This window comes from Polypterus senegalus, chromosome 1 (assembly GCF_016835505.1).
Source record: "Polypterus senegalus isolate Bchr_013 chromosome 1, ASM1683550v1, whole genome shotgun sequence".
Taxonomy (NCBI): Eukaryota; Metazoa; Chordata; class Cladistia; order Polypteriformes; family Polypteridae; genus Polypterus; species Polypterus senegalus.
Window position 1 is genome coordinate 306268790 of NC_053154.1, and position 27378 is coordinate 306296167.

A 27378-nucleotide genomic window follows, 5' to 3' on the forward strand; every position below is an offset into this window, starting at 1 on the left:
GTATTACAGATTTTTCAAATGTTCATTTTTCAGTTCGTAGTGTGAATTGTTGCAATGTTACTTTTCTTGGTTGTTTATTAAATTACAGATTTTTCAGATATTCTTTTTTCCCTGTGCTCAAAACTCATTAAAAAAAGTGTTTACAGCGAGCGGTTTGTAAGGCCGGAGTTATACTTCATGCGACGCGACACAAGCTGCAGCGGACGCTCCTGCTACGCAAGCGTTGTAGTGTTTATACTTGCACACGTACTTTACGTAAATCTGGAGGAATCCACCAGGTGGCAGTACGAGATATTATCACAGTGAGGACATGTTCGGCTTCTCTGTGTTGTGAATTGCCTAGAACACCTATTAAATTCTGATGACACCTTACCGCAATGTCTCTGAAAAGGATGTTTATTGATTAAATCCATCAATCCAGGGATGTGTCCATTCCAGCAAGCATTGGGCACGAGTGAAAAACAGTCCCTTGATGAGGCCTCAGCTCATCGCAAGGTGAATACAAGCATACACATACACTAGCGTCATTTTAGCGGCACCAAATCCCCAAATCTGCATATCTTTGGAAGGAAACCGGAGGACAGTGTGGAATACAAGCAGGAAATTCTAGCAACATAACTCTCTGCGAGACACCAGTGCTATCGCTCCACCACTGTGACACCCCCATGTGTGTAATTAACAGTAGGCTATTCATTATTTAAACGAAATTATATGTAAAATGTAACATACACACTTTAATGCATTTCATCATGAAAGTGATATCAAGTATAAATCTAACGATTCTAAATGTGCAGACAGTTGGAATATCATACATTTAATTTGTTCTGTGTGGCGATCTATTGCTGCTTTCTGCTGCTGTCAGGTCCAAGAAGCTCATAGCGATTAAAAACTGGGATGACGTTTACGACGGTCTGCTTTAATGATAAAGTAAACTACGAGGTTAAAGTGGACATTTCGAGATTAAAGCCAAAATTTCCACTTTAATCACAAAATACACGTTTTCACCGTGTCATTTATTTTTTTCTCAGTGGTTCAAATATAACGCTATACATTATGTTGCTGTTGTTAAGTTGCAAAAATAATAAAAAAGACGACACAAAAGACGGTATGTGAGACTTTTAAAATGTATCGTGTCATTACGTTCGGGAACTATCTACACGTGACAGAAAGCCTCTATGCCGATCCTACGGGATGGATGCTTCGATGTGGTGAAGTAAAATGCCGACATACAGATGCATTCGTGGTGCTTTTATATTCAAGCGTCGCACATTCCCGATCGTAATGACACAATACATTTTAAAAGTCTCACATACCATCTTTTGTGCCGTCTATTTTTTTTTTTTTTGCAACTTCACATCAGCAACATAATGTATAGCGCTGTATTTGAGCCACTGAGAAAAAAATAAAAGACACAGTGAAAACGTGTATTTTGTGATTGAAGTGGAAATTTCGGCTTTAATCTCGCAATGTCCACTTTAACCTCGTAGTTTACTTTATTATTAAAGCAGACCATCGTAAATGTCATCCCAATTTTTTTATCGCTACGAGCTTCTTGGACCCGACAGCAGGTAAAGTAAAAAAATAAAAAATAGACGGCACAAAAGATGGTATGTGAGACTTGTAAAATGTATCGTGTCATTACGATCGAGAATATGCGACGCTTGAATATAAAAGCACAAATGCATCTATATGTCGGCATTTTGCTTTACCACTTTGAACCATTCATCAAACAGCAAAGCACGCACATCGATCCCCGAAGGATCTCCATAGAGGCTTGCTGTCACATGTAGATAGTAAACAGAGACTCTGACGTCACGTTCCGACTTTTAGCATGCAACCACCACCCGGGCCCCCCGCCCCCCGGACTTTTTGCTGGTACTGCAACTCGCACACGCGTCGCATTAATTTCTGAGGACCTGCTCAGAGGACGCGTGAAATGAACGCTAGGAATGTGTGGCAGCCATGATGTGGGCGCTTACGCGTTCTGAGCATGAAGTATAAATCGGCCCCAAGGCTATAGCGTGAATTCCTGCAATGTTACTTTTCTCTGTTCAAGATTTTCTCAGTGTTAATCAATGTTTTACATTTAGTTTATTATGCTGTGCATTCTATGGTAAAATTAATTACAGTGCCCTCCACAATTATTGGCACCCCTGGTTAAGATGTGTTCTTAGGCTTCTAATAAATTGGGTTTTTTTCCCCAAAAAATAAAAGCTCACAACACAAAAAAGAGAAAAATCCAACGTTTAATTGAAGTACATTTATTCATTGGGGAAAATAAATCCACATTAAGAAATACATTTTTTTACATGAAATTATGTGTGCCACAATTATTGGCACCCTTGCTGTTAATATTTCGTACAACCCCCGTTTGCCAACAAGATGCCACTTAATTTTCTCCTATAACATTTCACAAGGTTGGAGAATACAGAGACAGGGATTTTTGACCATTCCTCTTTGCACAGTCTTTCTACATCATCCAGAGTAGTCTTATGCACTCTCCTCTTCAGCTCACTCCACAGGTTTTCAATGGGGTTGAGGTCTGGGGACTGAGATGGCCATGGAAGGAGCTTGATTTTGTGTTTTCTGAGCCATTGTTGTGTAGATTTTGCCATATGTTTAGGGTCATTATCCTGCTGGAACATCCAATGACAAACCATCTTCAGCTTTCTGGCAGAGGCCACCAGATTTTGATTTAAAATGTCCTGGTATTTCAAGGAGTTCATGATGCCATGCACCCTAACAAGGTTCCCAGGTCCTTTGGAAGAGGAACAGCCCCACAAAATCACAGATCCTCCACCATACTTTACAGTGGGCATGAGGTGCTTTTCCACATACTCATTCTTGGATTCACACCAGACCCACATAGAATGTCTGTTACCAAAAAGCTCAATTTTAGTTTCATCTGACCAACGCACACGGTCCTAGTTGAAGTCCCAGTACCGCTTAGCAAACTCCAGACGTTTACGTTTGTGACTGGAGGTGAGAAAATGCTTTTTCCTTGCATGTCTCCGAAAAAGCTTGTTGGCATGGAGATAGCGTCTTATGGTTGTCATGAGACTCCAAGATACCACTCTTTGGTGCAGTGCTCTAATGGCGAGCTTTGGAGAATGTTTTACTTCTCTTACCATCCTCCTTACTGTGCGTGGTGGCAAGATAAACTTGGGTCATCGTCCAGCCTTGTTCGTCACCGTTCCCATTGTTTTACTCTTCTTTATTATTCCTCTGACTGTAGATACAGGCTGGTTTAGGTGAGTAGCTATTTTCTTGTAGCCATTACCTGACTTATGAAGGTCGACACACATCTTCCTTGCTTGAACGGCATGTTCTCTTATCTTTCCCATGTTGAAGAGTGGCTAAGAGCAATAGGACTCTGGGTCACGTCATATTTATACCCCAGGGACACAGGGAGTCATTAATTACTAATTAAAAGTTCCAATTTAATCAGATCAATTTTTAAAACTAAACTAGAAATTACAAAAATGCTTCAATTACATTTATTTTATAAGAATTGTTAGGGGTGCCAATAATTGTGGCACATATGATTTCATGTAAAAAATGTATTTCTTAATGTGGGATTTTGTTCCTAAATGAATAAATGCTCTTCAATTAAAGGTTGGATTTTTCTTTTTTTGTGTCGTGAGCCTGTATTTTTTGGGAAAAAATCAATTTATTAGAAGCCTATGAACACATCTTAACCAGGGGTGCCAATAACTGTGGAGGGCACTGTATTTCTGTGCTTAAAAATCTTTAAAAAAATATATTTACATACAGTTCGTATGGTCTGGAATGGATTCACTGTATTTATATACAATCCTATGGTGGAAATTACTTCGGGTCATGACCAAATCGGGTTACAACCAGAGTTTTGGAACGTATTATGGTCATGACCTCATGTTCCTCTGTACTTCATAAGGATTCTGCAGTTTCTAAATTTATTATAGATACATGTAATTTACACTCTGACACTTTGTCAACTTGGGGAGGCTCTTGCTGGCTTAAAATTTCGATTCAGCTGAATAAAATATACCAGTGAATAAAGTATACTAAATACAGCATTCGACAAGCAGGAGGCAGGATGCAATATGAATTATCTAGCTTCATCCAAAGTTATGAATTTTAAAAAATACAATAGGGCTAATATGTGCCAAGACTGTTAAATGTGTAAAGGGCGGTCTTCTATCAAAAGCCAAACTCTTTCCATACATCCTTTGAGAAATCTAAATGCATACTTGTATTACAAATCTTAAATTTTTTTTACAGATAGAGCACAGGCAAATTGTGACTAGCTTGGAGTTAATAATAATAATAATACATTTTACTTATATAGCTCTTTTCCCATGCTCATGGAGTTGCATGATAAGAAGGAGGTGTGAAATGAACTGGCAACCGTGAGGTTTGGATATTGTAACTAATGAACAGTTAGTCTAAAACATTATATTGGTTGCTTTATTTATTGACAAAAATACCAGTTTTAATTACAACCAGATCTTTGCTAAGGAAGTTTGTATTTTACCTCAAGAAAAACTGGACTAACTAGTAAATAATTAAAAAAGCACTCTATCACTGTAGAAGGAAAATTTTTATATTAGCATAGAGAATAGCAAATTAAAATAAAGAGCCATAAAAAGTAATTAAAAGCTTCTAAAACATTAGATTAAGCATACATTAGAATGTTAAGCAAATAAGATAAGTTAGGCAAATAGTTAACTAAAAATCAGTTATACTGCATTATTTTTAAGCTTACAGCAGAAATTACCAGTTTGAGAACGTACAGGAAAAAGAACATAGACTGACGTCAGAAACCAACTCAGAACAGGGTAAGAGTTTGAGAACACCTTCTGACAACTTATATTCCAAATAGTAACCTTGGATCCTCAAATGAGTGTCTGCTTAGAATTCCAAGAACAAACCTTAAAAGAAGTGGTGAGGCAGCCTTCTGCTGCTATGCACCTAAAATCTGGAATAGCCTGCCAATAGGAATTCGCCAGGCTAGTACTGTAGAGCACTTTAAAACACTTCTGAAAACATATTACTTTAACATGGCCTTTTTATAACTTCAATTTAACTTAATCCTGATACTCTGTATGTACAATTCATCATAATAACTATTCATGGTGGTTCTAAAATCCGTACTGACCCCTACTCTCTCTTCTGTTTCTTTTTCCAGTTTCTTTGTGGTGGTGACCTGCGCCATCTCCACCTACTCAAAGCATCATGATGCTCCAACAATGATGGATGGATTAAAAGGCAGAAGTCTACGTGACCATCATCATCAAGTCCTTCCACGAGAACCCTAAATCCAAAGAGGACTGTTTCATTTATGTTAGGTAGAATGCCCAGAGGGGACTGGGGCAGCCTAATGGTCTGGAATCCCTACAGATTTTATTTTTTTCTCCAGCCATCTGGAGTTTTTTTTTCTGTCCACCCTGGCCATTGGACCTTACTCTTATTCTATGTTAATTAATGTTGACTTATTTTATTTTCTTACTGTGTCTTTTATTTTTCTATTCTTTATTATGTAAAGCACTTTGAGCTACTGTTTATATGAAAATATGCTATATAAATAAATGTTGTTGTTGTTAGGCACGTAAAGAATACCAGCTGGATTGGGAAAACAGCAGAAAGAAAACAAAAGGCTTTTGCTGTAAGCAAGGTCACACTGACATAATGCATGAAGAGAAAATCTTAGTAAATTCAGGCATTAGCAAAAATATTAGAAGAATATATTAGAAATTAACTTTAGTGTAGAAATTAAGACGAATCAAGCATGCCAAGCAATGATTAAATGAAAGCATATACTATATTTTTTTTTAATTAAAGCTTATCTTTAGGCCACCAATATAGCATAGCATGAAATGCTAGAAAAGGAAGTGACACCATGAATGACCAAATATGGAAAAAAGAACATCTGCCTAGTTGATGAAACAATCAAGAATAAGAAAAACAGAAACTGGAGTGAACAATAGACAGAATGGTCAGGTGCAGAATGAGCAAATCGAACAATGTTAAAATGATAAGAAATTGTTATGAAAACTTCGATTGGTGCAATGTTCAGGGCTCAGCTCTATTTGGCCGTATTGGGTTGAGTCCTTGTTATTTTTTGTGTTGGTTTACTGCAATAAAACTTTAAAATTCTTTCTGTCTATCCCGAGTCCTAATAACCTTTATTTTCAGGTAAAAAGCCTTCTGATAATGAATTTTTCACCACAACATCACCCACTAGTATCAGAAGTAATAACTTACATTAATAAAGTACTGTATATATATTATGTTCAAAAAGACAATATTTAAAATGAATTGACCAACCCATTCCAATCCACCCAGCCTAGGAAAAGAGCAGAAAACAGGATGCGCAAGATGAAACAAGAACAATTCTGGACCCCTGAATTTTATCTTTCTACTAATTCTAATTCGCTTGCATATTATTATAAATCAGTTATGACAGTTGAGTCGGCAAAACCTGTTTAGAGTATTACAATGTGTCTCAGTTCAGTAACGAGTAGGTCAATACATATTTAAATAAAGGTCAATACATAGTTAAATAAGCAAACATCAAATGAAACTTAATTTTTGCAAAACAAAATTTATAAAAATAAATAAATAAATGGGAAAAAAAATTACCTCTGGAAATAAAATACCTATAATATAGAGTGCCTATGAGGTTTTTATATCCTACTCAACCTTCAGTTAAAAACCATAAACCTAGAGACCCTAAAGATTTTTGCAAAATTAAAACACGAAATAAATGCCCACTTAACTGAGAAATTTTTCTATTCATCTTTTATTCTTTTTAACAAAAAATTAATATTATTTTTCTTTAGTGTATGATATGAACTTTTAAAATGTATTAATCTTGTAATCTTAATCTTTTAGTCTTCATTTTCAAAACCATTACGTTCCTCCTGTACTTTTATGACTTAGTAGTTTGTAATTACTGATTATTAAAGAAGTAACTCAAATATAGAAATGATCCAGATGATTTAGCACTGGAAAAGCACTCAGTACTCTATTGCTTTCTAGCAGTACCATTTTAGTAGCTTCTTCCTAATGATTCAAAGAAATGTTCTTGAAAATGTATCTGGTCAAGCATACTCCTTTAAGGTTTGGCCTATTACATACAGAAAGATAAGATAAAGCTATTATATTAGTCCCCTTAAGTCTTTAAGCCAATCCACATTAAATATATTAACTATTGCTTACCTGGTTTTTTTCTGCCTTTCTCATGACCCAGCTGACCAAGATCATTGCAACCACATGTATACACAGTCCCATCATCCAGAACAAACACTGTATGCCGACGTCCACAGCCCACATCTCTAACTTTCTTTACTTGGAAGAATTCACAACTCCTGGGCTCAATCACTACTTCTTCATCAATTCCTCCTAACCCCAACTGACCAAAGGAGGCATTACCCCAACACAACATGGTGTCTAGCTAACCACGACAATGTCTTCTTTCCACAGCTGATTAAAAGATTGAGGAGCCTAGCAGTGTACAAGACCCTGCAACAAAAAAAAAAACAAAAAAAAACAGAAATTAGATCAGTTAATAAATATCTCAAGGAAAAGATTGTAAACGACATATTAACAAACATATAAAAAATACACCTTATTAAACTTATGAAGACATCTGGCTTCATTTATCTCTAATTAGCCAAAGAAATCTGCATGAGTTTTCTGATTGAACCAAATACTGCAAGGATAAGTCAGACTATCCATTATTTTGTAGTGTTTTGGAAGTTTTGGAAAAATGAAGTGACTGAATTTTTCACTTCAAGTTTTCTTTTAACAGGTAAAACCCACTTTATTACCATAATAACCAGCTCTTAGTATTTAACCTTTCACTGTTTGATACAAAACAAACTGAAAATTGTATTATCTGATTCAATTTATGCATATTATTTCTAGTAGGACTGACTACTGCAATGCAGTGTTCACTGGCTGTTCAAATCGTTCTTTATATGGCTTTCAGTTAATTCAAAATGATGTTGCAAGAAGTATTACAAGAACAAGAAAATACAAATACATAACTCCAGTTCTTAAATCCGTATACTGGCTATTGATTAAATTTAGGAAAGATTTCAAAATCTTTCTTTTAACATTTAAAGCCTTAAATGATCAATATCCTACCTACTTATCTGAACTTATTACTTACAAATCAGCGTATACATTAAGATCTCAAGATGCCGGTCTGCTTATGATTTCAAGGATTAATGAAATAACAGTGGGAGGTTGAGTTTTTACCTACAGGGCTCTCAAGCTGTGGAAGGGTCTTCCAGGTACCATAAGAGATGCCCCTGCAGTCTTGGCTTTTAGATCCCAGCTGAAGACACATTATTTCTGCTTAGCACACCCGGAGTAGAGCTGCGGATTAGCTGTACACACTGCATCTCTGTTGTTAGTCATTAGTACTAAAATAGAAGTCAGTAACATGATATTTAAAATCTGTTACTAATGCTTTCTTGCTGTTTCTTTTCTCGCTACTCGGATGTGGCCAACACAAATACATGGAAAACATTCACCTCCCCCAACCCTGCGAAGGGACTTACGTTTCCTGTTCATGATGTGTGCTAATTTTTCTGGAAGTATCGATTTAACAACATTTTAGCAAAAAAACACATGAGTTTTTTACACTTTGGGCTTACAATTGGATAGATATGTATACATATTTTTACATTTATATATTTGACACGTGAGTCACAGTCTTTCACCCCAAAACACAGGGGTGAGTCTCATTATTTTACTAAAACCAGCTCTATTCGGCTTGAAACAGGAACAGCACGGTTATTTATTGTAGCAGGATCTACTACTCTCCTATACACAGACACAGCAGTCAGGCTGGGTCGTGACCAGTTTAGTGGCCAAGTAATACTGTTCTCTTCATTTACAATGTTCCTTGTATCACCCATCAACAACAGGTGCTGATAGCACAACCTTTTTGGAGTTGCTTTGGCGGCAACCAGCTGTAGCAGTGCTGTGAGCCTACAGTTGATCCAACAATAGATAAACAGTATTCTACAGACATGGTAATTGTGCTTCAGGACGCCCTTTGGTGTGTCGTCTTGTTTTGAGGGGGGTTTGCAAATGGGGGAGTCCCAAAAGACTTTAGAAACCTCACTATATATCTATCTATTATATAAAAAAAATCTTGGGTCGAGACATGATCATCTCAGAGAGACACTTTGAAGTCCCGTGAGACTACTTGCACATCACGCCCTACTTACACACAATTTCTCAGAGACACTTTGATGTCCCGTGAGACAAAAGGACAGCTGCTGTACATGCTTTTAAATGATCGACACACAACATGACATGCAGATCACGCAGCAAGTGTGTGTGTGTGTATATATATATATATATATATATATATATATATATACACACACATACACACTTGCTGCGTGATATACAGTATCACGCATATATATATATGCATACAGTATATATATGTGTGTAATTTTTTGGTGTAGTATTCCTTTGAAACTCCAAGGATAGAAGGCAGCACCATAATACATGGTTTGTGCAGCTGCCTCTCATCTTAAAGTCATGTGCCTTTAAATAAATGTGTGGAGTCTTATATTCTTGCACTGTCTACATAGTTTTTCTCCTGATACTCAAACTGCCATCCAGATTTAGTTCCTACTTGGACAGACGCAGGCTCTTTGCTGTCCAGAACCAAAGGTCCAGAATTTGGACAGAGGAAAGGACAGAAGAAGAAGAATTAATAATTTACGCTAACATAAGTATGACAGATCAATTTAACAGAAGCCTTGATGGTATAAATGGCATCATAATACAAATATGATGCACTATAAATATAAATACAAAAATTATAATATAACAAGATTATACAGTGTTTTTTATAATTATTTTTGTAACCGTGCTGTCAGAAAAATGCAAATATATTTGCAATGCTAAATGCAATATATGTGGACAATTACAAATGAAGGTAACAGGATTGCTGCCAACTTCATTTGCAAAATTAAACTTTTTACCTCAACTAATTATACCCAAGCTAAAATATGCAAATCTTCTGATCTGTTGTACAATAATGCATAATTTTCCTTTGATGATGTTTAACACAATAACACTTAAAAAATCTTACTTAATAAACCACACACAGCAAAAGCTTCCAAAAGTAACATTACTTTTTAAGAAATACGTAAAAACAACACTTGACATCCATCTCATCTTTGTTAAGTCCTAAAAACAATATTAAGAAACAATGGCACAGGACATGATCATTTTAAAGGACTACAAAAGAGGCCAAGCTGTTGTTTTCCACGAATAACTAAATTAATGTACACTACTTATACAACTCTGCTCTGGAAACTTTTCAGTTTAATACAGAAAAAAAACTCACTTCCATAACTGATGATGACAAAATAAATCTGGGACTTTTGCACAGAAAGCCTTGCAAAAATTACTTTTAAACATGAAAACACATCCTTAAACTCTCATATCTTCATGATTCAGTAGGCTAAATTAATTTTAGCAAAAAATCAATGCTGAATAATGGAAAAGAACACAAACTGTCAGTGCAATGGTGTCTTTGCTAAACCATTAATTAAAATCTCCAGGTTTGTTGTTCATTCCAGTGGAAACATGATTCTGATGGGATATCACATTAATGATGTGCACTTTACGGTTTGGTTCAGGCCTATTCAGTGAAAACGCTTTGACTTTGCACTATAAATGATCATGGACCTCCAAGAAGTTTATTTTCTCCAAAGATGCTGCTGTCCGGATATTTTTCCCCTTCTCTTCAACTGTGAACTGGACATATTTTAATAACATTAGTGGTCATATACTGTCTTGTGTCATTACTTTGGAACTGTTTTGTTTTACTGTGTGTTCTAACTAATTTAATTTTTATGCTTGCACACTTGGTAATCTGTAATAGTTACGTTTATAATTGCATTTTACCTGAATATATGTTACAGTGCTCTGAGCCTGCACGTAGTTAAGATTGCTATACAAAACTAAACTGAACTAATGAGAGGGCAGAGTCACCTTATGAGAAAGGAGTTGGACACAGTAAAAATGTACAAATATGTACAGTACACACAAGTAGGAAAAAAGGGAATGGGGGCCCAAGACAAAACAGCAGACTTCCAAGAGGAGCACCTTCAATAGAAACACTTCACAAGATTACCAGATGTACACTTTCTCTATCTCACCCTCACAAAAACAAGAGACCGAAGTGGGTCAGAAATTAGACAAAGCCACATATGTATTAAGATTATGTTATTACAAGTTTACAAGTGGTATGTGGTGCAATAGACCTTCTATATGCAACAGTTGTTCTCCACGCCTTATCAGTAAGCCTCGGTTAAATATGAGGTGCTGAGGCTAATCTGAGCTAGTATTAGTTCCACCAAAGAAAATTAAGGCAAGTCAGGCTTGGTAACTGAGACCACAGAGCACCATGTCTTGGTGTGGTCTGTACCTTGCTAAAAGTGTAACTTAACAGAGTGTTGTGGATTGAGAGTTCATGAAATTCCCTTTCGATGACAAACAAAACCATAGAGAAGGGTTCCAGATTCTTCATAACATATCTCATGTTGCCAAAATATCATTAAAGTTAATCTTGCATGTTCGCTATAAAGTGGTCAAAAACTATAACCTACTCTATAGACTGAAAATGAACAACACTTAACTTATGTCATTCATTACCAATTTTTTTTTTTTTTATCAGTGACAGGAATGTTTGTTTATAAGCTAGGCTAAGGTAACACATAATTTTGACTGATAGTATGACAGGGTCATGCAACACACTTTGTTGTTTGTTACAGAATAATTTCCACACACAATCCCCATCAAACTCTGATGGAATAATTTAATAATCTTACATAATGCGATAATCAATCTTCTTTTCTTCAACATTTGAATATGTATCCTTACACGATAGAGAGGGTTAACAATTCTGCAGTTTCACCACATACTAAGTATATTGGGGTGCTGGCTGTGCCCACTGTGCTACATCCAGCAATTAAAACTCTTCAGTTTGGCAATCTCGACCATGTAACAGACACTGAAACACACCTCACATTAGAATATGTGCTACTAATAATAATAATACATTTTATTTAATAAGCGCCTTTCTTAGCACTCAAGGTCACCTTACAATAAAATTAAACAACATTAGTAAAATAAAAACAAGAGAATGATAAATCAAAAAGCAATAATTAGCAAACAAACAAAGATAGCAGACAGTAACAGTGCAAAATTCACAACTGGTATGCCAGTTTGAATAGAGAAGTTTTGAGGGCAGTTTTAAAATATGTTATTGAATCAAGCTGACGTATATGACAGGGAAGAGAATTCCCGAGTTGAGGAGCACTAGGAGAGACACTCGAGCTCCCATAGAACAGAGTCTGATGTGTGGTACAGAAAGTACAGCTGCAGATGAGGATCTGAGTGAGCAAGAGGGAGTGTCAGTCTGTAGGAGATCAGTGAGGTTGTGGAGAGCTTTAAATGTTAAGAGCAGTATTTTGTATTGTATTCTGTAGTTAACAGGGAGTCAGTGTAGTTGAGAGAGAATAGGCGTAATATGTTCAGTGGATTTAGAACAGGTTATTATCCTGGCAGCAGAATTTTGAAGACGTTGTAAGCGATGGATATGTTTTTGTGGGATGTCAGATAGAATAGCATTACAGTAATCTATATGTGAGGTGACTTACGGCATTAACCAATACCGTGTTATGTAAGAACAGGACGAAATCTGGAAATGATTCAGAGATGGAAGAAGGCATTCCAAGATATTTTACTTATATGGGAAGAAAGGGAGAGAGTACTGTTGAATGATGCCCAAGCTCTTAACTTGGGAAGAGATGTTTGTTAATATTGTTAATTAAAACAGAAGAATGGTTAATCTCAGCAAGTGTAGATTTAGAGCCAATGAGGAGCACCTCAGTTTTACTGCTGTTTAGTTGGAGAAAATTGTGAGTCATCCATGTCTTTATGTCTTGGAGACATGTCATAAGAGCATCTGGAAGGAAAACAGGAGTGGATTTAGTGGATAGATATAGCTGGGTGTCATCAGCGTAACAATGAAATTTAATACCATGGTGCAGGAAGATTTTACCTATTGGGAAGATACAGATGAGAAAAAGAAGTGGCCCCAAAACAGAACCCTACGTGACTCCCTGGGTAATGACTGCATTCTCAGATTTAGAGCCCTTTATTTGAACAAATTGCTTCCTATCAGTGAGGTAGGAAGAAAACCACTGGAGGACAAGATTCCAAAACTAGCTAGTCATTTCAAAAGTATCTGATGGAATATGGTGCGAAATGCGGAGCGGAGGTCAAGAAGCACAAGAATTGATGAAAGTCCCATGTCAGCTGCCCAGAGAAGATCATTTGTGATATTTACCAGGGTAGTTTCACCACATTATGTGCACGACACTCCATGGCAAGCATTTTTAGTACTCAATGTTTTCTTACAGTGCATCCGGAAAGTATTCGCAGCACATCACTGTTTCCACATTTTGTTATGTTACAGCCTTATTCCAAAATGGATTAAATTCATTTTTTTCCTCAGAATTCTACACACAACACCCCATAATAACAATGTGAAAAATGTTTACTTTAGGTTTTTACAAATTTATTAAAAATAAAAAAACTGAGAAATCACATATACATAAGTATTCACAGCCTTTGATCAATACTTTGTTGATGCACCTTTGGCAGCAATTACAGCCTCAAGTCTTTTTGAATATGATGCCACAAGCTTGGCCCACCTATCCTTGGCCAGTTTCACCCATTCATCTTTGCAGCACCTCTCAAGCTCCATCAGGTTGGATGGGAAGTGTCGGTGCACAGCCATTTTAAGATCTCTCCAGAGATGTTCAATCGGTATCAAGTCTGGGTTCTGGCTGGGCCACTCAAGGACATTCACAGAGTTGTCCTGAAGCCACTCCTTTGATACCTTGGCTGTGTGCTTAGGGTCGTTGTACTGCTGAAAGATGAACCGTCGCCCCAGTCTGAGGTCAAGAGCGCTCTGGAGCAGGTTTTCATGCAGGATGTCTCTGTACATTGCTGCAGTTATCTTTCCCTTTATTCTGACTAGTTTCCCTGTTCCTGCCACTGAAACACATCCCCACAGCATGATGCTGCCACCACCATGCTTCACTATAGGGATGGTATTGTCCTGGTGATAAGTGGTGCCTGGTTTCCTCCAAATGTGACGCCTGGCATTTACACCAAAGAGTTCAATCTTTGTCTTATCAGACCAGAGAATTTTGTTTCTCATGGTCTGAGAGTCCTTCAGGTGCCTTTTGGCAAACTCCCAGGTCGCTCAGTTTAGATGGCCAGCCAGCTCTAGGAAGAGTCCTGGTGGTTTCGAACTTCTTCCACTTACGGATGATGGAGGCCACTTTGCTCATTGGGACCTTCAAAGCAGCAGAAATGTTTCTGTAACCTTCTCCAGATTTGTGCCTCGAGACAATCCTGTCTCGGAGGTCTACAGACAATTCCTTTGACTTCATGCTTGGTTTGTGCTCTGACATGAACTGTCAACTGTGGGACCTTATATAGACAGGGGTGTGCCTTTCCAAATCATGTCCAATCAGCTGAATATATCACAATTACGCTGCAGAAACATCTCAAGGATGATCAGGGGAAACAGGATGCACCTGAGCTCAATTTTGAGCTTCATGGCAAAGGCTGTAAATACTTATGTACATGTGCTTTCCCAATTTTTTTATTTTTACTAAATTTGCAAAAACCTCAAGTAAACTTTTTCACGTTTTTAATTTGGGGTGTTGTGTGTAGAATTATGAGGAAATAAATGAATTTAATCCATTTTGGAATAAGGCTGTAACATAAAATGTGGAAAAAGTGATGCGCTGTGAATACTTTCCGGATGCACTGTACAAGAAGTTGATATAGTATGCATTGTAGATTTAAAATGAAATGTAGGGCTGGGTACCAGCACTGATGTCTTCATTTGATTCACAATGTCCCAATTCAATTTGGTATCGATTTTTTCTTAAGTTAATTAGTGTGCGCTAATATATTTATTGAAAGTGCTGGCTATTTAGAGAATACTTAATTTATAGAGAACATTGATATAATGCAACAAATTTCAGTAAGACTATTTGAAGGGTGTCTCCATAGTGACTTTATAACATATGCATAAGCATGGAATGACATTTAAGAAGCAATACTCAATTAGTAATTAACAGTTAACATCCGTATTTGAAAGATTTCTTTTAAAAACAAAAACATTTACTGCAATTCACTAATTCAAAATTCACCATAATTTAACTACCATGTATCACCACACCAGAGTCCAAATGTATTACGTGGGACTCCATTGTTTTAACACAGTGCAATGGCATCTACTTTATTAAAATTCTGTATCATCTTGTGATTAATATTATAAAACAATCAAAGACTGCTTCTTAAATAATAAATATTTGTTGTTCAGTAACCTATTTCTGCGTTATGAATCTCCATGTAGACACCCTTTAACTAAATTGTTAGCCAAATTTATTCCCTATTGGGCATTTCAAATAATCTTGAATTAGTTGAAATTAAAAGATACAGCAGAAAGACTCATGTATTTCCGTAATTCTAGAAGTTACATGTACCTTTAGTTGTTCATGTGTAGTAGTCAAATTAATCTGTCTCGAAAATGTGTCCTTACAGTTTCACCTCATACAAAAAGGAAGCATTTTAAAATGATCTAGATCAGATCCATGTTGACAGCGGCACTGGATGAATGGAACATAAAAAGACAAAGAACCAGCCATTATGACTGACAGTGCCTCTAATATAATCTGCTCAGTACAGTTTATGGTGCTACTTCATGTCGGCAGCTTTGCACACATACTCTGATATTGCAGGCTGCTCAGAAAATTACAACAATTGTGCATTTGCTTGGCTGAATGAGGTGCATTGTAAACTTTTTCCACATGTAATGCGAGGACTCTTGGCCTCTATAACACCTTCACAATATCTCAAACTTGATCCAAATTTAACATGTGTACTGCCACAAAAAAGGCATGGATAATCACATATGTGGTTAAAACAAACTTATGTTCCCTCCATGTGCAGTAGACGTTGTATTCATGTGTATTAGCTATTTTGTTTTTATGTACTTTGAGATGTGCCTAGGTCAGATATGACCAAAATGTTTATTTTTTTTTTCAAAGGTTGAAATAAAGTATTGCCACTACTGCAGATTCTGTTCAGTTATAGTTTGTTTTTTTTTTGCAATTTCTGATGTGCTTGTGTCAGATGTGACCAAATATAAAAGGGAAACAATGAAAAAACCTTACTTGTTTTTAAATACATTCAATTGCATTGGATTAAAATTTGTTATTTCCTTTTGCTTACCAGATGCTGAAAATGTCTGGCCTAGCTACATTCCTTGGTTTGAAAATCAGGCCCAACTGAATTTGTAATTGAATAGCCCTGACTTAATGGTTAGAAACGATACCCAAGTCTACTGGTTAGAGTGCCCATGGCCCTGTACTTTTTGCCAGAAGAGAGGAGTGAGAAAAGCAGCTGTGCAGGATGGTTAAGGTCTTCAATTATAGGGAGGAGTGAGAAAAGCAGCTGTGCAGGATGGTTAAGGTTTTCAATTATACTATTTGTCTTTCTAAGGCAGTGGGAGTTGTCTAGGTCCGGAACAAAAGGCAGACTGCTGCCAGTAATATTCTGTGCCACCTTTACCAAACTCTGCTGTGCTTTACAGTCTCAAGATGAGCAGGTGATATACCAGCATATGATACAAACTGTGAGGAAGGACTCCATTAGGGACCTGTAGAAGTTCATGAGAACAGATGGAGAAAAGCAATTGATCCATACATGTCTAAAAAAGTAGAGGTATCGGTGAGCCTTTTTGACAAGAGCCAAAATGTGTTGTGCCCAATATAGCTCATCAGCGATAGTCATGCTAACAAATTTAAAACCTCTCTTTCTTTTCACAGCATCCCTTCTGATGTAGATGGAAATATGGTCTTCCTTCTGCTTTCTGAAGTCTATGACCAGCTCCTTAGTTTTACTGGCATTAACGGACAGTGTCAATTGTTGTTATATCTAACAATACTAAGAGAAGGCAGACTCTTGGTCGGGAGATTTGACTTGGAATTTAAATTTATCAAAAAGTACAAAAAATGTATTTATACTTAGTTTGGCAACATGACTGGTAAAGGACAGGGGAAAAAGTAAATGTGTTACTGACCAAGATTGTGCTAATGTAATGGAAGATGGGTTATGAAACATACAGAAAGGATAACTAGAATTTTTATTCAAGACAACAATTTATTCTGCTCTTCTGTGATTAAGATAACGATTTTACCGAGCACAACTCCAGACTCTGAAAGGATGGGTTCACAAGGAAGGGATGCTGCTTGCAAAGTCAGATATTGTTTTGAAAGTAGGTACAGGTGTGGTTATCAAGTTGTTCTGCTGCCATTCCTCAAGTGAATCTTCATTCTGACTTCTGTATGAATCGCTGAATTATTTAATCAAAAAAGAAGCATGTGCAGTGGCACTGCAGACATTTACAGACTCATTAACAATAAACTCCAAGTTTCCATAAATTGTTTCTAGAAGATGTTGATAATGAGGATGATGTCTGTGGTTCAGAATCAGAAAAACTTTATTAATCCTGAAGAAAATTACTTATAACTTAACAGACAAGGGACACTAAGAGCAAGTATAAAAGTAATCATGTAAATATAAATAAGGTATAATAAATGTAAGTGTCAAACTAAACTACAGAGTTAATAAGTTAATATTGCACATTTTGAGAGCAAATAAGGTTATTCTCATGTGAAGAGCAGACAATTTATTGCACAAGAACAGATAGTATGTTACACATTTCAAGTACATAAAAAATGAACCAGGATATCCAATAAAGAAAAAAGGTAATAACTTAAACTGTGGGTGAGTGACCAGAAATGGAGTTATAGAGTCTGATGGCTGTGGGGAGGAAAGATTTCCTGTGACGTTCAGTGGAGCAGTTGATGCTAGTCAGTCTACTGCTGAAAACGCTCCTCTGTCCAACCACAACACTATGAAGTAGGTGATTAGCATTTTCAATAATAGACCGAAGCCTAGACAACATTCTCTGATCTGCCACAGTTTCTCTCCTACCACATAGGAAGTCATCTGAATTAGTTTGTTTAGTCTACTGATGTCTGCCACTTTCATGCTGCTCCCCCAGCATGCCACAGTGAAGAAAATGGCACTGGCAACCACGCTGTTATAGAACATCTGCAACATAGTGTTGCAGACACTAAAAGATCTGAGCTTGCGTAGGAAATACAGCCTACTTTGACCCTTACTGTATATGACCAGAGAGATCCTGGACCAATCTATCTTATTGTTCATATGCACCCCTAGATACTTGTACTCCTCAACAATCTCCACCTCCACACCTAGAATTACCAGAGTCTATGAAAAAAAACTCTTAGATCCGGTCCATCTTAAAACCGTTTGCAGCTCTCTGCCAGCGTCCTTTGTCCTGTAAATGTGCCGATAAAGACAAGCTGCAAGCAGCCGGCTATTCCATCCCCCCACCGACTCAGAACGTGCACGAACTTCTCCCAGCTCATGCCTTGATTGATTATCTGGGAGTGAAGTGGAGTTTGAGTGGAAATAATAGATCCTTATTTGGAACACACACATTTCATGTGTGTTCCGTTTCTACAGTAATCTGTGTAAATACATTGTTAAAACAGAACAGTTATAAGGACAATTTTTAATGTTAATTGCAGTTTCAATTGTTAAAAAATATTTTTAAAGGAGCATCGCACACGAAAATAACAATCTCATTAACTGACAGTGCATACCAATTTATAAATTGTATGTCCATTTGAGGTTAAAAAGAATAAAAAAAAACTTTCTTCCCAGTGGGGAATCGAACTCAGGTCTCTGAGGCACGGTAAGCCTGCTATGCCTTAAGTCAGCAAATATTACCGCTAAGCCGCGGAAGCTGTTGTATCATTCTTGAACCTTTTGTGAAAGTGTTTATTTGATGTTTGGACTTCATGCTTCACACATTATATAGTTTATGCCTACATTTTGTAACATTTATTACTAAAATATGAAAAAAAGTTTCTGTTTGAAAAATGTATTTACACAGATTACTGTAGAAACGGAACACACATGAAATGTGCGTGTTCCAAATAACTATCTATTTCCACTCTAAAATTCCACTTCACTCCCAATTAGTGCCAATCAAACAAGGCATGAGCTGGTAGAAGTTTGTGCACATTCTAAGTTGGTGGGGGGATGGAATAGCCGGCTGCTTGCAGCTTGTCTTTATCGGCACATTTACAGGACAAAGGACGCCGGCGGAGAACTGCGAACGGTTTTAAGGTGGGCCGGATCTATGAGTATTTTCGTAGACTCTGGTAATTCTAGTCTTAAATCAACTACCAGTTCTTTAGTTTTACTGGTGTTGATCTGCAGTTAATTCAGCTCACAACAGTCAACAAAACTGTGCACTACCTTCCTGTATTCCATCTCGTCTCCATGTCTGATACTACCAATTATTGCAGAGTCATCAGAGAATTTCTGCAGATGGAAGCTCTCTGTGTTGTAACTAAAATCTGTAGTGTACAGGGTGAAGAGGAATGGTGACAGAACTGTCCCTTGTGGAGCAGCAGTGCCACACAGCACTGTGTCAGACACAGAGCCCTGTAGCCGCACAAACTGTGGCCTTCCCGTTAGATAGTCCATGATCCACGAAACTAAGGAAGCATCCACCTGCATTTCTGATAGCTTACTCCCCAGTCTGGCTGGCTGGCGTTAAAGGCACATGAGAAATCGAAGAACATAATCCTGAGAGTTCCTCCTGGCTTGTCTAGTTGATTGTAGGCACAATGCAGCAGGTAGGTGATTGCATCTTTGACTCCAATCCTCGCCTGGTAAGCAAACTAGAGAGGGTCCAGTGCTGACTTAACCTGGGGGCAAAGTATTTCCAGGACTAGTCTCTCAAAGACTGTGTAGTGAGCACCACTGGCCTGTAGTCAGAAGGGGGTACAAGGGTGTGCCTTCTTTGGAACAGAAACCAGACAAGATGTTTTCCATAGCACTGGCGCTTTTTTTTAATACTCAGGCTTAAGTTGAAAATCCTAAGTAGTACACCACAGAGTTGTGAGGAATAGACTTTAAGCACCCTTGGGCTGATGCCATCAGGGCCTGCCGCTTTGTCAGAACGAAGTTTGCATAATTTTCTCATGACTTGGTCTTCTGTAAAGGTGGTGGATGGTCTGGTTGTGTCAGTGCTGTGGATAGAACAGGTGGTTATTCTTTGCTCGGTTGACTCTCCCTTACTAATTATCCAAGGGGAACTTCACAAGATGTGAACTCGGGTCCAAACTCCCTACAAAGTATAAAAATAACCACTTTAATGAGTTGAGCAAAGGAACCAGATGATGAAGGTATGTGACAAATCAGGTTACTTACTGTGATGATGTATTTACTTCATAGCAAGCTCATTCCATTCAACCCATAACCCATATAAACCATTAATAATTGAAAGGGGAATATTTATAAGACTGGTGAGGTGACTTGTTTTGTATTATTAACTCTTATACCATATGGTACAGTTTGCCTGTCATTATTCTTTTTTTCAGTTTTATTTTTTGACATTAAGAAATGGAAAATTAAACCATTTCCCAGATGCAACAATGACCAGTGCTTGTCAAAGGCATTAAGTGTCCAGCATTTTACAGACAGTCATTGAACTCTATTGTAACCGTGTGTAATGTTAATACAAATGGCCATCAGATGTCACTATAGAGATTAAGAGTCAAATCTATCAAAGCTTAGAAAATAATTTCTGGTGGAATCACACTGAATATTTTTTTAGCTTCACAATACCAGGCACTACATGAAAAGCACACACTGCTGTAAATGGAATCAGATTAGGCAAGTTTTTCAAATCAGTGATTTGTTGTACCCAGTGGTGGCTGGTGAAAAGATTTGGGCAGGGACACAGTTTTTGAAGGGACAAACTGAAACAGCACTTGTATATTATATAGTGTATTCCACATCTATTTATTATATAGTGCCTTTTACATCTATCTATATGGTTGTACTACATAATCTCGTGGTCCTCATAGTGTCAATGCACGTCTACGCCTGTCCAGAACCAGATCTATAGGACAAATCCAGGCCAAAATGTATCATACCGTTTCCACCATGCTGTCCATTTATATAGCCAGCTTTCTCATTTCTGTGCTCCAAAATGTCAGTTTGTGACATCCACAGGCCTCTTATTCTTCCCATAACTTTCCCTATACTGGGATTGTGGAAAGGAACAGGTGCTCCTGCCACCCAAATTATGTACTAATTTTGACCAATCCTCTGCCAACTTGCCCAGTTCCCCATTCTGCCAAAACCCGCACCATAATTTCCACACCTCCACCTCCATAATCTTCCAATAATGTGGGCTTCTTCTGTCCTATAGCACATCCATAGCATAAATCCAATTCAAATATTACAGTATTCTGCCTCTGTGAACAGCATGCCCATTCCTTGCCAACTTCCACTGTATTTCATAAATCCACATCGTACAGTCACTAGTCCTGTTTTTTTCCCTCAAGGTTTCAATCCTAGTTTATCATTTACCACACCCACTGAGTCACCCTAATTTTATTTCAAACTTGCTTCCAGTCTGCTCAGTTCTATGCAAGTTTGCCAAGCTTTCTGTACCTGGGCACACATTCCCATTGTAAGACCTACTGACTCCCACATCTTAAAACAACTTTTCCCCCAAACTGTCTTGTACCAAACCCATAGGACAATTCCAACCTAAATCTTATTCTGTCTTTATGATCAGGATACCTTTTTTCCCTGAACACACAGTACTGAGCAAAAGTTTCAGGATGGTGTGAAAAAATGCTGTAAACTAAGAATGCTTACATAAATAGAAATGTTAGTCTATTTTTTATCAATTAACAATGCAAAGTAAATGAAGAGAAGAGAAACCTAAACCAAATCAATATCTGGTGCGACCACCCTTTGCCTTCAAAGCAGCATCAATTCTTCTAGGTACACTTGCACAATTTTTGAAGGAACGCGCCAGAATGCTCCAAACATCATGGAGAACTAACCACAGATCTTTCTATGAACATAGGCTGCCTCAAGTACTCCTGTCTCTTTAACTAATCCCAGACACATTTGATGTTGAGATCAGGGCCATACCATCATTTCCGGGACTCTTTGTTATTCTTTATGCTGAAGAGAGTTCTTAATGATGTTGGCTGTATGTTTGGGGTCGCTCTCCTGCTACAGAATAAATCTGGGGCCAATTAAATGATGCCTCCCTGATGGTATGGCATGATGGATAAGTATTTGCTTGTTTTTCTCAGCATGGAAGACACAATTGATCCTGACCAAATCCCCAATTCCATTTGCAGAAATGCAGCCCCAAACTTGCAAGGAACCTCCACCATGCTTTACCGTTGCCTACAGACACTCATTGTACTGCTCTCCAGCCCTTTGGTGAACAAAATGCCTTCTGCTACAGTCAAATATTTAAAATTTTGATTCAGCAGTCCAGAGCACCTGCAGCAATTTTTTTCTGCACCACAGTTCTTGTTTTTGTACATAGATGAGTCGCATGGCCTTGTTTCCACATTGGAGGTATGGCATTTTGGCCGCAGTTCTTCCATGAGGACCTATCCTGGCCAGATTTCTCCAGACAGTAGATTGGTGTAAATGGGTTCTACAGGTTTCTGCCAATTTTGAGCCGATGGCTCTGCCGGACATCTTCCAATTTCGAAAGGAAATTAAGCATAAGGTGTCTTTCATCTACAGCTCTAAGTTTGTGCATCTTCAAAAGAGCATGAACAGGACATCTTGAAAACCCAGTCTGATTTGAAATCTTTGCCTAGGAGAGGCCTTGTTGATGTAGTATAACTACCTTGTGTCTTGTTTCTGTGCTCCTATGACCTGTGACATGAAACGGTCTTTCATAACCTCACTTTGGTAGCAGAGTGTGGCTGTTCCTCACCCAGTTTTAAGCCTCCTAAACAGCTGTTTCTGTTTCAGTTAATGACTGTGTAGCAACATGCTGCGATGGATGGCCAGGACGCCCCTTTGACACTGGATCCGGGGAAGCAGCCTTAGGATGCACACTACATCCTCCGGAACACTTGGTGGCAGCCCCCCTAGGCTGCTTTAGGGCCACTATTGTGGAACACCACAGCTCATTCCTGTTGGGCTCTGTGGCCACTGCCAGTGGAAGCTGCACAGTTTCCTGAGCCCATCTGGGCTGTGACGCAGTCATACCCGGAAGTGCAGCCTAATTAGGTCAATTATCACCTGAAGCACTTCCAGGTGATCTATAAAAGGAGCCTGCGACCACTACTCAGGGTGCCACAGTAGGAAAGAGGACAAAGCTGCCTGGGAGAAGCACAGGAAGAAGAGTATATTGGTGTTTTCATTTGGTGTGTTTTGGGACTGTGTTGTGTCTGTGGGTACGGGGAAGACGTAGCCCACAGACAAAGAAAAATCAAAAGCTTATTTTCATTTTCACCTGTGCCTCCGGTGTCAGTCTATGTCGGGTCGGCGCCAACCAAGCACTTCTGCCACACTTCATATGAAAATGATGATCATTTGTACCTGTCTGGCATAATTGGTTAATCATAATCCTACAAAATCCCTGAATATGTGCAAGTGTACCTTTTAAGACGGTAGTCACACCAAATATTGATTGGATTTAGATTTTCCCTCTGTTAGCTCACTTTGAATTTTGTAAATGGATAAAAAATAAAACTTTTACACAGTACTGTAAATTTTGCTCTCCTTACCTTCAGGCCTGGAAAGTTCTAAATTATTTTCTGATTAAATTGAGGCATTTCACTAAGCTTGCCAATAAAATTTAGCCTCATACTATTGTCTAGATCAGTGTTTCCCCATTTTTTTTTCCTGTAGTGGCACACTTTTTATAACCAAAACCATCCCAATGAACTCTACTATTTTACTAACCACAAACACATATACAGTATATCTCATACACTTGCTCAAATGGCCGAAGAGGGCAGGACTACCGGAGAAGCCAGTTTAAAAAAAAAAAAAAAAAAGGTTTCAGATCAGGGTTTCTGACAATGGCACTTAGTGAGCACTTTGTTGGCATCTCTAAGCTGCTTCGCCCTTTTGCTGACCCCTCTCTGCCTCAGTGTGAGGCCTCACTGGTGACCAAACACCCTGGGCAGATGGACTCTACTCATCTGAAGTGAAATAACATGGCCATTATGGAGCTGCTTCTAGCCCAGCTTCTCCAGGTAGAACTATCCTCCTCAGACAGGTCCCTGCCACCTGCGGAGCTTGTGTGGGAAAAAGTCTGAGTCTGTGTAAGCTTGTCTATGATCACTTGCCTGCTGCTGAATTCTTAAGTCAGGTCAGTCCATTACAAACTCCTTTATCTTCTTTCTTTCTTCAAGTGAACAATTTATGAAAGGGTGTTTCATTAAAGAAATAACAATTTTCATTGATTTCTGAAGTTCCACTTGAAGTTGCCATCTTGTTAAGCTGCACTTGCTCATCTGTAGTTACATTAATTGCAGGCGTGAACTGTGAACTATTGATGTAAACATGAAACAGTGCATCAACGATTGTCCAATCACATTAGATTTATATATATATAAAAAAAAAAAAAGAACCTACAATGATACTAATTTACTGCTAATAAATGTGGGAGAGTCCAAGGCACAGAGAGCTGTGTCCCCGAAAAAATATGAAAGCAACCAATTAAATGGCAGCTTCAGGTCCTTATATAGACTCTCATTTAATCTGCATCCTTCTCTCCATTAACATTAGGTATTCACAAAGAAATTAAATAAATACAAGTCAGAATCAATTTTTAAATGGATGTTGACAGGCCCTGACACCAAGCACATTGCGCAAACAAACAAATTTATTTAATGATTATTTTGCATTACCTAAATAATTTAAGTGGAGTTTATTTTTCTACCTCAAATCTAGAACTTATGAACTGACACCAGAAAACATAAGCTAGGAAATAACAGCTGACTTGATTAAGAAAGGAGTCCAATTAAAAGCAGAAATCAGTTAGAATGAAAACCTGCTGACAAAGTAGACCATTAGGACTGAACTTGAGAACCACCGAGGTAGATTTTGAACTGATGGTTCCTTTGTCATCTGCATCTCAAAGTTGTTTACTGACAGCTGGTTAAAAAAATCATGATCAAATTAAGCATAGCGAATGAAGCTGGTCATAACTAAAATTAACAAATAACAGTTGGGAATCTTATCAAGCAAGTTAAAATGAAACACAAATGTTGCTTGAATAATAATTGCTTCAGTAATAATAATGTGTTAAAACACATTTTTTAAATCCCTTCTTTAGTCAATGTAAATTGGAAGGCTAACTAGATCACAGCCAGAGTTTTGCAGTAGCTTGCGTGTTTGATCATGCGTGCGGGATGACCAGTGTGTAATCAAGTGGCAAATGCAATAGGGAGGATATATAGACTAACGTTTAAAAAAAATTTTTTTTGGAATGCAACGCGATCTACCTGCACTACCTTTGCGATCTACCAGTCAATGGCGATCGACACATTGGGCACCCTTGTTCTAAGGGAAGCACTAGCGTACCTTTCTAACCCGGTTTGCTAATGTAGCACTTATCAATATCAGTCAGGCTGTTAGCAAGGAAAATTGACCCATTCATAAAGCCTTCACCAGACAGACTCACTATATACAGAGCCGTTAAGCTTTGTCAATTGCTTCCAAAAAGCGATGTATTTATTGTTGTCCTTTACATAGTAATCACCAGCAACACTGGTGCTACTGTGAGGGAAAGTTTGTTAGGTTTGCAATAAGTTTTGAGATATTTTATCAGTGGGCATATCTATATTGAGCCAAATCCATTACATGTTTGGATGCTTGGCAGTCTGACCTATTTATATAGTCAGTCATAATACAAAACAGTCTATTTTTTGAATTACAGTGTTTACATAGTGAGCATGCAAAGGCAGGATAGGTGGAAACTGTTAAAAGGCATTATATTTCATAGAACTGCAGTGTCAAATCCTATTTTTATTGTGATAGTGATAAGGACTCATTCATATGCCACAGTGATGAGATGGGTTGCAGGAGTTTGTCAAGGAAGAACATCTCTTGAATATGACAGAAAGTCTGGCTCATCTTTAATGTTAAAAACAGAATAAAACACAGTCACCATATACAAAATCATAAAAACAGAATAAAATACTGTCACCATATACAGAAAAAATCATAATGGAAAAAACAGAAAGATAGTACTTCAGGTTGCAGACACTGGAGAGATTTATTGTGAATGTTCTGAACCCATTCCTTTTAAACAATAAAACATGAGAAATGTTTGGGGACAATAATTTCAAAAAATGCTGACTCATGAAATTAAGCATTGCTGCATCTTAAATTCTAAGGTGCATCTGAAGCTAATGCAGTCAGAATAGGAGTGCAGCAGTATTTTTTCCAGATTTCCTGAATCAAGAACCAGTAGCAAGGTAGGATCCAACATGAGTCAAACCTGTAACACAAGAAATTTCTCAGCCCAATAAACCATGTTTTAAAAGTTTAGTGAACATTTAAAAAGGAACAAATCACAAAATTTCAGTAAAAAAACATAAAACACAAACACATAAAACACATAAAACACAAACACATAATAAAAGGCAAAAAGGGAAAAAAAGGTTTCTACGATCTTATCTTTCTTGTGTTAAACTTGGGTTACTTTCGATATTTAAAAACATTGTTATTTCTCAATGGCAACATTACATATGCTTCACTTCCTTCAGTATGTTCTGCAATGTACATCATTCCAACAAATATTTTTATGGTCCCAACAGTTTCCCCATATGATGCGAGTCTTTAGAAATCTTGTTACTACGAAGTACATTCAGCAGATACTTTCATTACAACGGAGTGGCCAAAACACCTTGAAATGCCTGAATGAATCATCCACAGAGCATTTAGTTCTGTGGCCACAGATCAGTTGTGCACAACAATCCCCAAACAGAAACACCGTAATTTTTTTTTCTTTCTTCAAACTTTCCTTGTACTGTTTTTTTATTTTTTGCCGTGTTTGTTTTCAGTGGTTTTCAGCAATACCTTTTGCTTATTGCTCATCAACATTTGAAAAAAATCCATTGAAACTTAACTCACTGTCACCCTCCTACAGAAACGAGAAAACGATAACAGTTCATATTAGGAGAAAAAAAAAAAACCTTTACATTTTTGCAGCTCTCGATTGCGGCAAAAAGAAAAAAAAAGACGCTGTCAGTGAATTTGGAATTGCCATCGACGCTGTCAACTTTTCTGAAAGACCGAGCAAACAAAGAAGAAAAATCTCAGGTTGCAAACATATGCGAACTGCTGCATTTGAAGACGTCGAAA

At 37.7% G+C, this 27378-nt stretch overlaps 1 protein-coding gene across 2 annotated transcripts in view; it reads right to left on the reverse strand.

The window, feature by feature from the left end:
- The window catches only part of herc4 (HECT and RLD domain containing E3 ubiquitin protein ligase 4), a 136173-nt gene that overhangs the window by 98001 nt on the left and 10794 nt on the right, over nt 1–27378 (reverse strand). For both annotated transcript variants that reach the window (XM_039735140.1, XM_039735133.1), the window contains exon 2: nt 7204–7506. In XM_039735140.1, the coding sequence (XP_039591074.1) occupies nt 7204–7429 (226 nt within the window). In that variant the 5' untranslated portion in view covers nt 7430–7506. The remainder of the gene's footprint in view (nt 1–7203; nt 7507–27378) is intronic.